Source organism: Grampus griseus, assembly GCF_964374135.1.
Source record: "Grampus griseus genome assembly, chromosome: 17".
Classification (NCBI taxonomy): Eukaryota; Metazoa; Chordata; class Mammalia; order Artiodactyla; family Delphinidae; genus Grampus; species Grampus griseus.
The window spans coordinates 63,352-78,048 of record NC_139011.1 but is presented as its reverse complement, the minus strand read 5'-3'; the positions used below and the strand labels follow the sequence as shown (position 1 = coordinate 78,048).

The following is a 14,697-nucleotide window of genomic DNA, read 5'->3' as shown; positions in this document are numbered from 1 at the left end:
TTAATTCAGGTAGAAATGTGCCCACTTTCCTTGGCCCCAGCTACTTTGGCCCTAGGCCCATCTTCTGGTCAACAAGATGTTAAGGGAAGTTTTCAAAAAGGCTTCTAGAAAAGGCTTTTCCTCCCTGATGATAAAAAAGAAACAGGGAGAAACACTTCTGTCTAGTGTGACCATGAGGGTAAAACCCAGGGAACCTCAGAGACACAACCCAGAACAAACCCTGCCTGCCCCACCTTCGTCACTTAAGCCTCTGTTGGGCTCTAACTGACAGCTGAACCCAAGCTTATTAATGCCCAGTTCATTTCTCTTGGGCCATCCCAGAATCTCCTCCTCAGGCCACCCAGGCCAGAGGCAGCCTCTCGGTCCTCAGCCAGGGCTTGCCTTTGACAGGTCCCTGGTGCTCACGCCCTTTGTGTGCTGTGCACAAGTGGTCCTTCCAAATGCACTCTGCCTCCCCTTTCAGCATCATGTGGGAGGCACGTAACACTCCTGTTAGAAGCATAGGCCCTGGGCTCCACCAGACTGAGTTCCAATCTCAGATACACCACCTCCTAACGAAGGGTCTCGAGTAAGTGACGTGTTTCTCCACAGACCATAAAATGAGAACATCACCACTTACCTTAAGTAACTATTTTGAGTTAAGTGAGAAAAATGTATAAAGTGCTTCGCATAGTGTTCGCAAACCACAAACAAAACCCAGTAAATCTTAATCATCACCAAGGCAGTGTGTACTGGGCGCCCACCGAGCGAATGAATGGGCCCTGGGATTGTTCAGCGCCGGGATGTGCACCAACGTCCCCTCGCTGCACAGCCTTCGCGACTTCATCCTTTCACTGAACCTACCCCTAATGAGTGAAAGGTACTCTCTCTCATCTGAGAAAAAGCACAGGTTCGGTGCATCCCCAGACCGTGCCTAAACTTCGCCTCCTCCGTGAAGCCTGGCTCTTGCCCGCCGCCCCGCCTCCGCGCCGGGGTAGCCCGGACCCCACCCCCGCGCGGGTTTCCGCCCGGGCCGCCCCTCAGGCCACACGAGCAGGCGCTCCCCCGGCTCGGCCAGCCCCGCGCCGTCCCGCCTGTCGCAGCGGCGCAGGCACCTCCGCGCGAGGGGAGGCCAGGACTCCCTCGGCCCCGCCGAGAAAGGTAGACTTACCCTACACACCATGCCGGCGAGGGTTAACCCGCCAGACCGGAAACGCCCGCTAGGAACTTCCGCCCCGCCGCCAGCTTACCGGCCAATCAGATCCTAGGGTTCTGTCGGGTCGCTCTAGGCGGCTCAGAGGACTCTATGCCACTGGCCCCACTTGTCTTGGGAGGGGCTTTAGAAGTTCTTCAGAGAGTTAGGAAGTGACGCAAGAAACTCGGATCTACCCAGAGAAGGGAAAAGGATCAGAGAGGGAATAAGTGAAGGTAAAATAAAATCTTTTACTTGTCTTACTCCTAAGCAAAATAAAAGGTCATTGTTTTTCAGAGTAATATTGAATATTAGTGACAGTGTATTGGGTAACTGTCGCACGTGTAAGGTGAGTGGCAGCGGTGTCCTAGGGACGGAAGAGAGGAATCGGGACACTGGGTTACAAGTACCTGTGCTACCCGTGAGGCGGTGTAGTGTTATTTGAAGGTGGACTTACATTAGTCCTAATATATATTGCAAACTTCTAAGACAACCATTAAAATTTTTTTGAAGTATAATTGATATGCTAAATAGGAGGAAAAAAATCTAATCAGATAAAATGCTCAATTAAACCGGAGAAGGCAGGAGAAGAGGGAAAGATTTTTTAAAAGAAACAAGTGTAATGAATAAAAAACAGTAACAACCATATTAATACTCACTTTAAAAGTGAATGGTCTAGGCCTTCCCTGGTGGAGACCGCCTGCCAATGCAGGGGACGTGGGTTCACGCCCTGGTCTGGGACGATCCCACATGCGGCGGAGCGACTGGGCTGGTGAGCCACGATTACTGAGCCTGTGCGTCTGGAGCCTGTGCTCCGCAAAAAGAGAGGCCGCGGTAGTGAGAGGCCCGCGCACCGCGAAGAAGAGTGGTCCCCGTTTGCCACAACTAAAGAAAGCCCTCGCACAGAAACGAAGACCCAACACAGCCATAAATAAATAAATTTAAAAAGTGAATGGTCTAGATACACCAATTAAAAGACTGAACTGTCAAAGCAGGTAAAAAAAATAAGACTTATAACATTTAATTATATATTGTCCATAAGAAGCCCATTTTAAACACGAAGACACAGATAGATTAAAAATAAAGGGAGGAGAAAGGCATACCATGCTAACACTAATGGAAAGAAAGTTGGAGTATCTATATCGATTTCAGACAAAGCTGACTTAAGAGCTAGTAAAATTATCAGGGACAAAAAGGGGTATTAAATATGATAAAGGGATCAAGTCTATAAGAAAACACAAGGATCCTTACCGTGTATGCACCTAACAACAGAACATCAAAATACATGAGACAAAAACTGATAGCACAGCACATTTTTCCAACAGCATTTGTTCACTTCATGTCTTGGTATCATATTTTTGTAAATTTTGCAATATTTCACACCTATCATTATTATATTTGTTATGGTGATCTGCAATCAGTGATATTTGATGTTTTGACTATGACTTGCTGAAGACTCATATGATGGTTCGCAATTTTTTTTTTTTTTTTTTCTGTACGCGGGCCTCTCACTGTTGTGGCCTCTCCCGTTGCAGAGCTCCAGACGTGCAGGCTCAGCGGCCATGGCTCACGGGCCCAGCCGCTCCGTGGCATGTGGGATCCTCCCGGACCGGGGCATGAACCCGTGTCCCCTGCATTGGCAGGCGGACTCTCAACCACTGCGCCACCAGGGAAGCCCAATGGTTGGCATTTTTTAGCAATATTTTTTATTAACGTATGTACATTGTTTTTTAGACATAATGCTATTGCACACTTAACAGACTATATTGCAGTGTAAACATACTTTTATATTCACTGGAAAACCAAAAAAAATTCGTGTGACTTTTATTGCAACATCCATTTTATTGCAGTAGTCTGGAACCGAACGTGCCGTATCTCTGAGGTGTGCCTGTATATTAACTGCCACACTTTTTGTATTTTTATGCTTTTTCTTGGGGATTTCACTGTTTAAAATGGCCCTCAAGCATAGTGCTGAAGTGCTGTCTAATGTCCCTAAGTGCAAGAGGGCTGTGATGTGATGCCTTTATAGAGGAAGCGTGCTAGATGAACTTCATTCAGCACAAGTCATAGTGCTGTTGGCTGAGTTCAGTGTTTATGAATCAACAGTGTATATTAAGTAAGGTGTCTTTAAGCAGAAACACACATAAAACAAGGTTATGTGTTGATTGGTTGATGAAAATGTCGTGACCAGAGGCTCCAAGGAAGCTAACTCTATTTCCCCTAGGAGCAACGGTTTGTTATTCCCTAATTCAGTGTTCTCAGCTACGTTAGAGAACTACCATGGATGATGAGAATTGGCTGTATGTAAATATTTATATTTGCACATATGAAATTTATAGTATATTTTCTAAACAGGCCAGGGGAGTAGGCCAAGGAAAGAGTGTGTCAGTGGAGACTACTGTGTCTCAAGAGACAGAAAGCAGCCATGATGGTTGAGATTGAAACGTTAGGCATGATTCCTGCAGTGGCTGTGGAGGTGCAGACAGCCAGGCACAGCTAGATGAAGACTTGCTGTTCATTTTATGAGCCTTTATTACATGCCAGTGTGGGAGGCAATGTAGAGGAGATTTGGGGACTTAGAGACATGGAGGACTAGATCGTCTATGCTTTCCTCTCTAGAGCTCTTCAAGGACCTACTGTCTGAGTCTGGGGGTTTGAACAGGTGCTAGTACTGTCAGGGAAGAAAAATGAGGTGGCTGGCTGGGCAGAGGGCCGTGGGGGCTGCAGGGGCCTGTAAGGAGAGGTGGGGGGTGAGGCTCGGAAGGCTGGCAGATCAGCAGGGCCAGAGCAGAGTGAGGTCTGGAAATAGTTGCCTCTGTATGACTTATGGGGCAGGTGCTGGCTGGAAGTAAGGAGCTTGGACTTTATGCTAGAGGAAGTAGAAGATTTCTAGGCAGGAGAGCAACACAGTTTCTGTTTTAGAAAGACCACTCTCACCACAGGGTGGTTCAAAAAAGACAGGAGAGAGTGAAAGTGCAGGCAGAGAGATGAGTGAGGACTCGATTGCAGTTCAGGCCAGAGATGGTGTGTGTTGGGGGGTGGGGGTGGGTAGGGTGGAGATTACTTAGGAGATAAACTGATTGGATTCAGTGGCTGACTGGGAATAGAGGCTGTGCAAGGGGAAGCATCTGGTGTGAGGCCTGTGCTCAGGCACGCATGTCTGGGCTGAGAAGGCTTCTTCTGTAGGAAGCAGTTTTGGGCCAAGTCACAGAGGGATTTCACAGCCAAAGGAGGCAGGGAGAGGCCCCTTAGGGTCTGGAGTCCACTCACCACCAAAACCTGAGTCTCCCAGGACTGAAATACATCCTAACTGTGGTTGTTTTAAAATATGTCTAAAAAGTCTTTGGTCTTCCTCCAAGAGGTGAAGCAGCCTCAAAGAGAGCCTGAGCTAGAACCAACCAGCTATGCTTTTGCTAGGTTCCTGACCCTCAGAAACTATGAGATAAAGAATGTTTGTTGTTTTCAATCTGATAAGTTTTGTGGTAATTTGTTACACCTCAGTAAATAGCTAATATATTAGCTATTTGGGTTGGCCAAAAAGTTCGTTTGCTTTTTTCTGTAAGATGGCTATAGTAGTGCTTAGTTGTCTTTAACTTCATTCGAAACAATTTTGTTAGATTGTATTGCAACAGCAGTCATATCAGCATACACTTAAAAAAAGTATCAAAATTGGTGAATTTTTGTGTAGCCATTTTATTTTACTTAAAAAAATGTTTTTTTAATAAATTTATTTAGGGGCTTCCCTGGTGGTGCAGTGGTTGAGAGTCCGCCTGCTGATGCAGGGGACACGGGTTCGCGTCCCGGTCCGGGAGGATCCCACATGCCGCGGAGCGGCTGGGCCTGTGAGCCATGGCCGCTGAGCCTGCGGGTCCGGGGCCTGTGCTCCGCAACGGGAGAGGCCACAACAGTGAGAGGCCTGCGTACCGCAAAAAAAATAAAAAAATAAATAAAATAAAAAATAAATTTATTTTTTTAGGGTTTTTTTTGGCTGTGTTGGGTCTTCATTGCTGTGCATGGGCCTTCTCTAGTTGCGGCAAGCGGGAGCTACTCTTTGTTGTGGTGCATGGGCTTCTAATTGCGGTGGCTTCTCTTGTTGTGGAGCACGGGCTCTAGGTGACTGGGCTTCAGTAGCTGTGGCACACAGGCTCAGTAGTTGTGGTGCACAGGATTAGTTGCTCTGCGGCATGTGGGATCTTCCCGGACCAGGTCTCGAACCCGTGTCCCCTGCACTGGCCGGCGGATTCTTAACGACTGAGCCACCAGGGACGTCCCTGTGTAGCCATTTTAATATTGGAGAAGAAAGAAAACCCCCAACATTTTCAGCATATTATGCTTTGTTATTTCAAGAAAGGTAAAAACGCAACTGAAACACACACAAAAAATTGTGCAGTGTATGGAGAACGTGCTGTGATGGATCGAACGTGTCCAAAGTGGTTTGCGAAGTTTTGTGCTGGAGATTTCTTGCTGGACGATGTTCCATGGTTGGGTAGACCAGTTGAAGTTGATAGCGATCAAACAGAGAACATTAATTGAGAGCAATCAACGTTATACCACACGGGAGAGAGCCGACATACTCAAAATATCCAAATCAAGCGTTGAAAATCATTGGCACCAGCTTGGTTCTGTTCATCGCTTTGATGTTTGGCTTCCACAAGAAGTTACACCGGAAAAGCCTTCTTGACCGTATTTCTGCATGTGATTCTCTACTTGAACATAATGAAAACGTTCCATTTTTAAAACAAATTGTGATGGGTGATGCAACGTGGATACTGTACAATAATGTGGAACGGAAGAGGTCGTGGGGCAAGTGAAATGAACCACCACCAACCACACTGAAGGCCAGGCTTCATCTAAAGAAGGTGATGTTGTGTATATGGTGGGATTAGAAGGGAGTCCTCTATTATGAGCTCCTTCTGGAAAATCGAACGAGTAATTCCAACAAGTACTGCTCCCAATTAGACCAAATGAAAGCAGCACTCATCGAAAAGCGTCTGGAATTAGTCAACAGAAAACACATAATCTTCTATCAGGATACCACAAGACTGCATGTTTCTTTGATGACCAGGCAAAAACTGTTACAACTTGGCTGGGAAGTTCTGATTCATCCGCCATATTCACCAGTCATTGCACCTTTGGATTTCCATTCAGTCTTTACAAAATTCTCTTAATGGAAAAAATTTCCATTCCCCAGAAGACTGTAAAAGGCACCTGGAACAGTTCTTTGCTCAAAAAGATAAGAATTTTGGGGAAGACGGAATTATGAAGTTGCCTGAAAAATGGCAGGAGGTAGTGGAACAAAACGGTGAATACGTTGTTCAATAAAGTTCTTGGTGAAGATGAAAAATATGTCTTTTGTTTTTACTTAAAAACCTAAGGAACTTTTTCACCAACCCGGGACTAACTACTGGGATGACCAAACTCTACCTTCTGAGACCTCCCATCCCCTCGCCTCAGGAAACAATGCCGATTTCACTGACAGGAATCATCGGACAGCAGCACCTCAGACTCCTGTCCTCTCAAGCAGCACCACGGCACCCGGGTCCTCCTGACGCCTGTGATATGGGGCCAGGAGCGGCGCGTGGTGGGGGGGCGGCCCTGGGCAGGGAGCGCAGAAGGGCAGGTAGATGGTGCCCACGTCGGGACGCCAGCAGGTGCGCGGGGTCTTCCTGTTTCTGAATCCCCTCCAGGTCCTCCCCTCCCCTACCCCAGCCCCTCTGGGCCCTCACCACACAGCAGCATCTGGGTAAGGCCGCGTCACTCCTCGGATGGATGAACGTCCCCCAGTGCTTCCACTGCGCTTACAACAGAAGCCGCCTCCCGCTGCGGTCCAGGGCCCTGCAACTCCCCCACCTCGCCTTGCACCTCGGCCCCGCCCTCCTTTCCGCTGCCGGACCAGCCCCTCCAGGACTGCTGCTCCTCGCAGGACTTTGCTGACCACTCGGCGCCCCGTTGGGGCAGCTGTTATTCACAGCGCCGCTCTGGGTGACAGCTTTTCATGTCTGTTTACCTGCTTTTCCCTCCCCACTAGCAGGTGAGCTTTAAGGGCACACCTTAGGCGTAGTCCTTTGATCCAGAGCAGTACCTGCAACATTGTCAGTGTTGGGGAGGGTCTCCTGCAGACCGCGCTCCGAACGGCCGGGGCCCCGCCCACCGCGCTCCGAAAGGCCCGGGCCCGCCCAACGCGCTGCAGCGCCCCGCGGAACTCTGCTACGCAGACGTGTTTCGCGGGGAGCGAATTCGGCGTCGGTCCTGAAGCCCTCCTCAGGGTCTGGCTGCGGCTGCAGCGCATGGCGGTGAGTGCTACGGTGAGGGCGCACCGGTGTCGGGGCCTTGGGCCCTTGGTGGCTCCTCGTGACCTTTGTACTGTCCCGCTTTCTCCAGGCTCCAGGACATCCTGCTCGGGAGACATCGGCAGCCCCAGGTACTGCCCGCGCACCCCGCAGCCCCCGGTTCCCCCCGCCGCTTCCCGGCGCCCCGAGTCCTTCCACTGTAAGGCCCTATCAAATCTGTCTGCTTAGGGCACCCTACGTGCAGTGACGCTGCCTCCAGGGCCAAGAAACAAAAGAAGAAGAAGAAAACCCGGAATGGGGCCTCTGCGGCGAATGGAGGCGGGAAAGCCACAGAATCGCCGGCCTCAGAGGAAGCCCCCCTAAGTGCGGAGGCCCAGGCAAGGGCGGGCCTTAGTCGGGAAGGGTGGAGCCTCGGGGTGCATTCTGGGTGGGAATCCGCCGGTGGGTGTAGTCTCGGATTTGCGGACTTAAAGCGGGGAGAGGATGAGACGGGGAGTTTTGTGTTCCTGTGGGATGGGGCTGGAGGCCGCGGGGTCCAGGTACCCTCTCACAGCCACTATCCCCGATCCACCACAGGCGGAGCAGCTGGCCCGGGAACTGGCCTGGTGCGTGGAAAAGCTGGAGCTGGGGCTGAAGATGCAGAGACCCACCCCTAAGCAGAGTGAGGGGCCTGTCTGTAGAGTTGCGGAGGGCGGGGGCGGGTGAACCGTGACAGTCCTGTGGCCTGCAGGTGCTCCCAAGGGATGGAATAGTTACCTTTGCGGTAGGACAGTTGGAGGTGAGGATAGAGAAGGTTACTAGTCTGTTTTCATTTGCAGAAGAGCAAGCTCTTGGGGCAATCCGAACCCTGCGCAGCCGAAGAACCCCCCTGCCCCGGAAGAGGCAGCTGATGCACTCCTTGTTCGGGGACTACAGGGCTCAGATGGAAGCCGAGTGCTGCGTGGCCCTGCGGGCTCTCAGGACTGGTGAGGACCTGGGAACTGGTTGGTGCACACCTGCCTAGTTCAAGGGGGCGGGGAGGAAGAGCCTGGGCAGTGGAAGGAGGAAGCCCAGAGCAGTAGGGCTGGCGGGGGTAGAAGATGGCTCAGGAAAGCGTCAGGGAGCAGGGAGAGAGAAAGCCTGGATCTCAGGAACACAGAACTTGGGCTTGGACCAGGGAGGCAGGGGCAGGAGAGTTAGTGAATCTCTCTGTGATTCTCAAGGGGGTGTGATGATAGTGTGATACCTTATAATTTTGAGAAGTAAGTCAGTTAATTTTTACAATGGGGATAGAGTTGTATGGGCACAGTTAGCATTAGCCATTATCATTCAATTCTGATACAGTCTCTCCCCTCCCTTACAGCTGCCCACTCAGTCCAGGTGCAGCCTGTAGGTGAGGCCGCCAGAAAGAAGAGCCAAAGGGTCTGCAGGCCTCGTCTAACAGGGAGAGCCAAGGACACCCGAGACACTCCTGATGAAGAGTTTAGGTTCAATTTCTTTTAGCCTCTTCCCCATTCTGGAACGATTCTCCTCTGCGGTTGGTGCAGGGGTTTGTCTTGAGTGCAGAGCTTTCCAGGAATGCTCTGTCAGACAGATGTGGGGTTGCTCTGTCCCTGGCTGGTCAGTGAATCTGGTGCCATGGCTGTTGGGAAGATGCAAGACCTGCATGTTGGGTACTGACCTGACTGTCAGACAAGCCCAGGACCCCATTTATAGGTTTTCAGCTGAAATGTCTCTCCTGCCAGAAGAGGGCGGTCCATTCAGAAGTTTCTACAGTAAACTGAAGTGAGTGTTTAGCATGTTGTAGAAGGACTCTTTTAACAGGCTTAGGAGCAGACTAAGTAGATGTTGGTAATAAGGATTAGTAGGGAAGCAACATAGCTATGCACTGGTGCTCACTTATGGGAGGATGTTCTGTCAGGTGGTGTAGAGCTCCATGCCAATTGTGTCTCATTGCCATAATAAAAGTATTCCTCACAAAAGTGGAAGAATGAAAGCGTGTGTTAACTGTCTATATAGATGAGATGGTGTGTGGCACTGCTGGGTCCAGGCTCTCACCCCAGTGCTTGGTCTTTTGTCGTATTGCCTTCATTCCTGAGCAGGTAGCATCCTTGGGGAGCCATCGTAGCCCCCAGCAGCCCAGGCTTTGTTCTGAGGAGCAGATAGCTTCCTGCCCTAAGAATCCCAGCCAGACACCAGCATTGAGCCTCAGTGGACAAGCTCTGATGTCAGCTGCTCCAGGTGATAGTCCCAGGCCTTCTGCATTAAGTTGGGTTTTCAGGGGGGCTTAATCCTCTTCAGTGGTTGTGGTACCATCTTTGGTGGTGTCTCCCAAACTTGCAGACTAGACTAGATAGATACCTGGAGCCCACCTGCCTACTCAACATCTCTTATTTTGCTGTTTCACAGGCATTTCAAACTTGACATGTCCAAAACATCCGATTAGTCCCTAAATCTCCATTTGTTTTCTGCTTTTCAGTGAATGGCACTACTGCCCAACTAGTTGATCAGGCCAAAAATCTGTGTCACCTCTGCAAAAGGGGTTCGTGGATCCAGTTCCAATGTGTGTGTGTGTGTTTGTGTTGGGGGTTCCCGACACCAACAGCAATTCTTGGATGTCAGCAGCGTGTCGAAGAATGCAACTCAATTCTGACACTGTCTACCCAGAGGTGGAATCAGATTCCACAGGAAAAGCGCTCAGTCCCACAAGACCCCCCTCCACTTCACATGCCAGTCACGAGTCCTATAGTTGTTCCCTATACTTTAAATCAGGTTCCTGTGACCCCCTTCTTTTTTTTTTTTTTTTACATCTTTATTGGAGTATAATTGCTTTACAATGGTGTGTTAGTTTCTGCTTTATAACAAAGTGAATCAGTTGTACATATATATATGTTCCCATATCTCTTCCCTCTTGCGTCTCCCTCCCTCCCACCCTCCCTATCCCACCCCTCTAGGTGGTCACAAAGCACCGAGCTGATCTCCCTGTGCTATGTGGCTGCTTCCCACTAGCTATCTATTTTACGTTTGGTAGTTATATATGTCCATGCTACTCTCTCACTTTGTCACAGCTTACCCTTCCCCCTCCCCCTCAAGTCTATTCTCTCGTAGGTCTGTGTCTTTATTCCTGTCTTACTCCTAGGTTCTTCATGAGTTTTTTTTTTTTTCTTAAATTCCATATATATGTGTATGCATATGGTATTTGTCTTTCTCTTTCTGACTTAATTCACTCTGTATGACAGACTCTAGGTCCATCCACCTCATTACAAATAGCTCAATTTCGTTTCTTTTTATGGCTGAGTAATATTCCATTGTATATATGTGCCACATCTTCTTTATCCATTCATCCGATGATGGATACTTAGGTTGTTTCCATCTCCTGGCTATTGTAAATAGAGCTGCAATGAACATTTTGGTACATGAGTCTTTTTGAATTATGGTTTTCTCAGGGTATATGCCCAGTAGTGGGATTGCTGGGTCATATGGTAGTTCAATTTGTATTTTTTTAAGGAACCTCCATACTGTTCTCCATAGTGGCTGTACCAATTCACATTCCCACCAGCAGTGCAAGAGTGTTCCGTTTTTTCCACACCCTCTCCAGCATTTATTGTTTCTAGATTTTTTGATGATGGCCATTCTGACTGGTGTGAGATGATATCTCATTGTAGTTTTGATTTGCATTTCTCTAATGATTAATGATGTTGAGCATTCTTTCATGTGTTTGTTGGCAGTCTGTATATCTTCTTTGGAGAAATGTCTATTTAGGTCTTCTGCCCATTTTTGGATTGGGTTGTTTGTTCTTTTGTTATTGAGCTGCATGAGCTGCTTGTAAATTTTGGAGATTAATCCTTTGTCAGTTGCTTCATTTGCAAATACTTTCTCCCATTCTGAGGGTTGTCTTTTGGTCTTGTTTATGGTTTCCTTTGCTGTGCAAAAGCTTTGAAGTTTCATTAGGTCCCATTTGTTTGTTTTTATTTCCACTTCTCTAGGATGTGGGTCAAAAAGGATCTTGCTGTGATTTATGTCATAGAGTGTTCTGCCTTTGTTTTCCTCTAAGAGTTTGATAGTTTCTGGCCTTACATTTAGGTCTTTGATCCATTTTGAGCTTATTTTTGTGTATGGTGTTAGGGAGTGATCTAATCTCATACTTTTACATGTACCTGTCCAGTTTTCCCAGCACCACTTATTGAAGAGGCTGTCCTTTCTCCACTGTACATTCCTGCCTCCTTTATCAAAGATAAGGTGACCATATGTGCCTGGGTTTATCTCTGGGCTTTCTATCCTGTTCCGTTGATCTATCTTTCTGTTTTTGTGCCAGTACCATACTGTCCTGATTATTATAGCTTTGTAGTGTAGTCTGAAGTCAGGGAGCTTGATTCCTCCAGCTACATTTTTTGTTCTCAAGATTGTTTTGGCTGTTCGGGGTCTTTTGTGTTTCCATACAAATTGTGAAATTTTTTGTTCTAGTTCTGTGAAAAATGCCAGTGGTAGTTTGATAGGGATTGCATTGAATCTGTAGATTGCTTTGGGTAGTAGAGTCATTTTCACAATGTTGATTCTTCCAATCCAAGAACATGGTATGTATCTCCATCTATTTGTATCATCTTTAATTTCTTTCATCAGTGTCTTATAATTTTCTGCACAGAGGTCTTTTGTCTCTTTAGGTAGGTTTATTCCTAGCTATTTTATTCTTTTTGTTGCAATGGTAAATGTGAGTGTTTTCTTGATTTCACTTTCAGATTTTTCATCATTAATGTATAGGAATGCCAGAGATTTCTGTGCATTAATTTTGTCTCCTGCTACTTTACCAAATTCATTGATTGGCTCTAGTAGTTTTCTGGTAGCATCTTTAGGATTCTCTATGTATAGTATCATTGCATCTGCAAACAGTGACAGCTTTACTTCTTCTTTTCCGATTTGGATTCCTTTTATTTCCTTTTCTTCTCTGATTGCTGTGGCTAAAACTTCCAAAACTATGTTGAATAAGAGTGGTGAGAGTGGGCAACCTTGTCTTGTTCCTGATCTTAGTGGAAATGCTTTCAGTTTTTCACCATTGAGGACGCTGTTGGCTGTGGGTTTGTCATATATGGCCTTTATTATGTTGAGGAAATTTCCCTCTATGCCTACTTTCTGGAGGGTTTTTATCATAAATGGGTGTTGAATTTTGTTGAAAGCTTTCTCTGCATCTATTGAGATGACCATATGGTTTTTTTCCTTCAATTTGTTAATATGGTTTATCACATTGATTGATTTGCATATATTGAAGAATCCTTGCATTCCTGGAATAAACCCCACTTGATCATGGTGTATGATCCTTTTATTGTGCTGTTGGATTCTGTTTGCTAGTATTTTGTTGAGGATTTTTGCATCTATGTTCATCAGTGATATTGGCCTGTAGTTTTCTTTGTGACATCCTTGTCTGGTTTTGGTATCAGGGTGATGGTGGCCTTGTAGAATGAGTTTGGGAGTGTTCCTCCCTCTGCTATATTTTGGAAGAGTTTGAGAAGGATAGGTGTTAGCTCTTCTCTAAATGTTTGATAGAATTCACCTGTGAAGCCATCTGGTCCTGGGCTTTTGTTTGTTGGAAGATTTTGAATCACAGTTTCAATTTCAGTGCTTGTGATTGGTCTGTTCATATTTTCTATTTCTTCCTGATTCAGTCTTGGCAGGTTGTGCATTTCTAAGAATTTGTCCATTTCTTCCAGGTTGTCCATTTTATTGGCATAGAGTTGCTTGTAGTAATCTCTCATGATCTTTTGTATTTCTGCAGTGTCAGTTGTTACTTCTCCTTTTTCATTTCTAATTCTATTGATTTGAGTCTTCTCCCTTTTTTTCTTGATGAGTCTGGCTAATGGTTTATCAATTTTGTTTATCTTCTCAAAGAACCAGCTTTTATTTTTATTGATCTTTGCTATCGTTTCCTTCATTTCTTTTTCATTTATTTCTGATCTGATTTTTATGATTTCTTTCCTTCTGCTAACTTTGGGGTTTTTTTGTTCTTCTTTCTCTAATTGCTTTAGGTGCAAGGTTAAGTTGTTTATTTGAGATGTTTCCTGTTTCTTAAGGTAGGATTTTATTGCTATAAACTTCCCTCTTAGGACTGCTTTTGCTGCATCCCATAGGTTTTGGGTCGTCATGTATCCATTGTCATTTGTTTCTAGGTATTTTTTGATTTCCTCTTTGATTTCTTCAGTTATTAAGTAGCGTATTTGATTTCTTCGTTATTAAGTAGCGTATTGTTTAGCCTCCATGTGTTTGTATTTTTTACAGATCTTTTCCTGTAATTGATATCTAGTCTTATAGTGTTGTGGTCGGAAAAGATACTTGATATGATTTCAATTTTCTTATATTTACCAAGGCTTGATTTGTGACCCAAGATATGATCTATCCTGGAGAATGTTCCATGAGCACTTGAGAAAAACGTGTATTCTGTTGTTTTTGGATGGAATGTCCTATAAATATCAATTAAGTCCATCTTGTTTAATGTATCATTTAAAGCTTGTGTTTCCTTATTTATTTTCATTTTGGATGATCTGTCCATTGGTGAACATGGGGTGTTAAAGTCCCCTACTATGAATGTGTTACGGTCGATTTCCCCTTTTATGGCTGTTAGTATTTGCCTTATGTATTGAGGTGCTCCTATGTTGGGTGCATAAATATTTACAATTGTTATATCTCCTTCTTGGATCGATCCATTGATCATTATGTAGTGTCCTTCTTTGTCTCTTCTAATAGTCTTTATTTTAAAGTCTATTTTGTCTGATATGAGAATTGCTACTCCAGCTTTCTTTTGGTTTCCATTTGCATAGAATATCTTTTTCCATCCCCTCACTTTCGGTCTATATGTGTCCCTAGGTCTGAAGCGGGTCTCTTGTAGACAGCATATATATGGGTCTTGTTTTTGTATCCATTCAGCCAGTCTATGTCTTTTGGTGGGAGCATTTAATCCATTTACATTTAAGGTAATTATCGATATGTATGTTCCTATTCCCATTTTCTTAATTGTTTTGGGTTTGTTATTGTAGGTCTTTTCCTTCTCTTGTATTTCTTGCCGAGAGAAGTTCCTTTAGCATTTGTCGTAAAGCTGGTTTGGTGGTGCTGAACTCTCTCAGCTTTTGCTTGTCTGTAAAGGTTAATTTCTCCATCAAATCTGAATGAGATCCTTGCTGGGTAGAGTAATCTTGGTTGTAGGTTTTTCTCCTTCGTCACTTTAAATATGTCCTGCCACTCCCTTCTGGCTTGCAGAGTTTCTGCTGAAAG

General features: G+C 45.9%; 1 protein-coding gene across 1 annotated transcript; it reads left to right on the top strand.

Annotated features, from left to right (window-relative positions):
• The first annotated feature begins 7,211 nt into the window (after positions 1-7,211).
• Positions 7,212-9,436, top strand: LOC309835509 (UPF0488 protein C8orf33 homolog). The gene is made up of 6 exons (XM_082675048.1): positions 7,212-7,464; positions 7,553-7,592; positions 7,690-7,838; positions 8,038-8,122; positions 8,280-8,426; positions 8,804-9,436. The coding sequence occupies exons 1-6, from the start codon at positions 7,459-7,461 to the stop codon at positions 8,941-8,943; spliced, it is 567 nt and encodes a 188-aa protein (XP_082531174.1). The 5' UTR covers positions 7,212-7,458; the 3' UTR covers positions 8,944-9,436.
• The last annotated feature ends 5,261 nt before the right edge of the window (positions 9,437-14,697 follow it).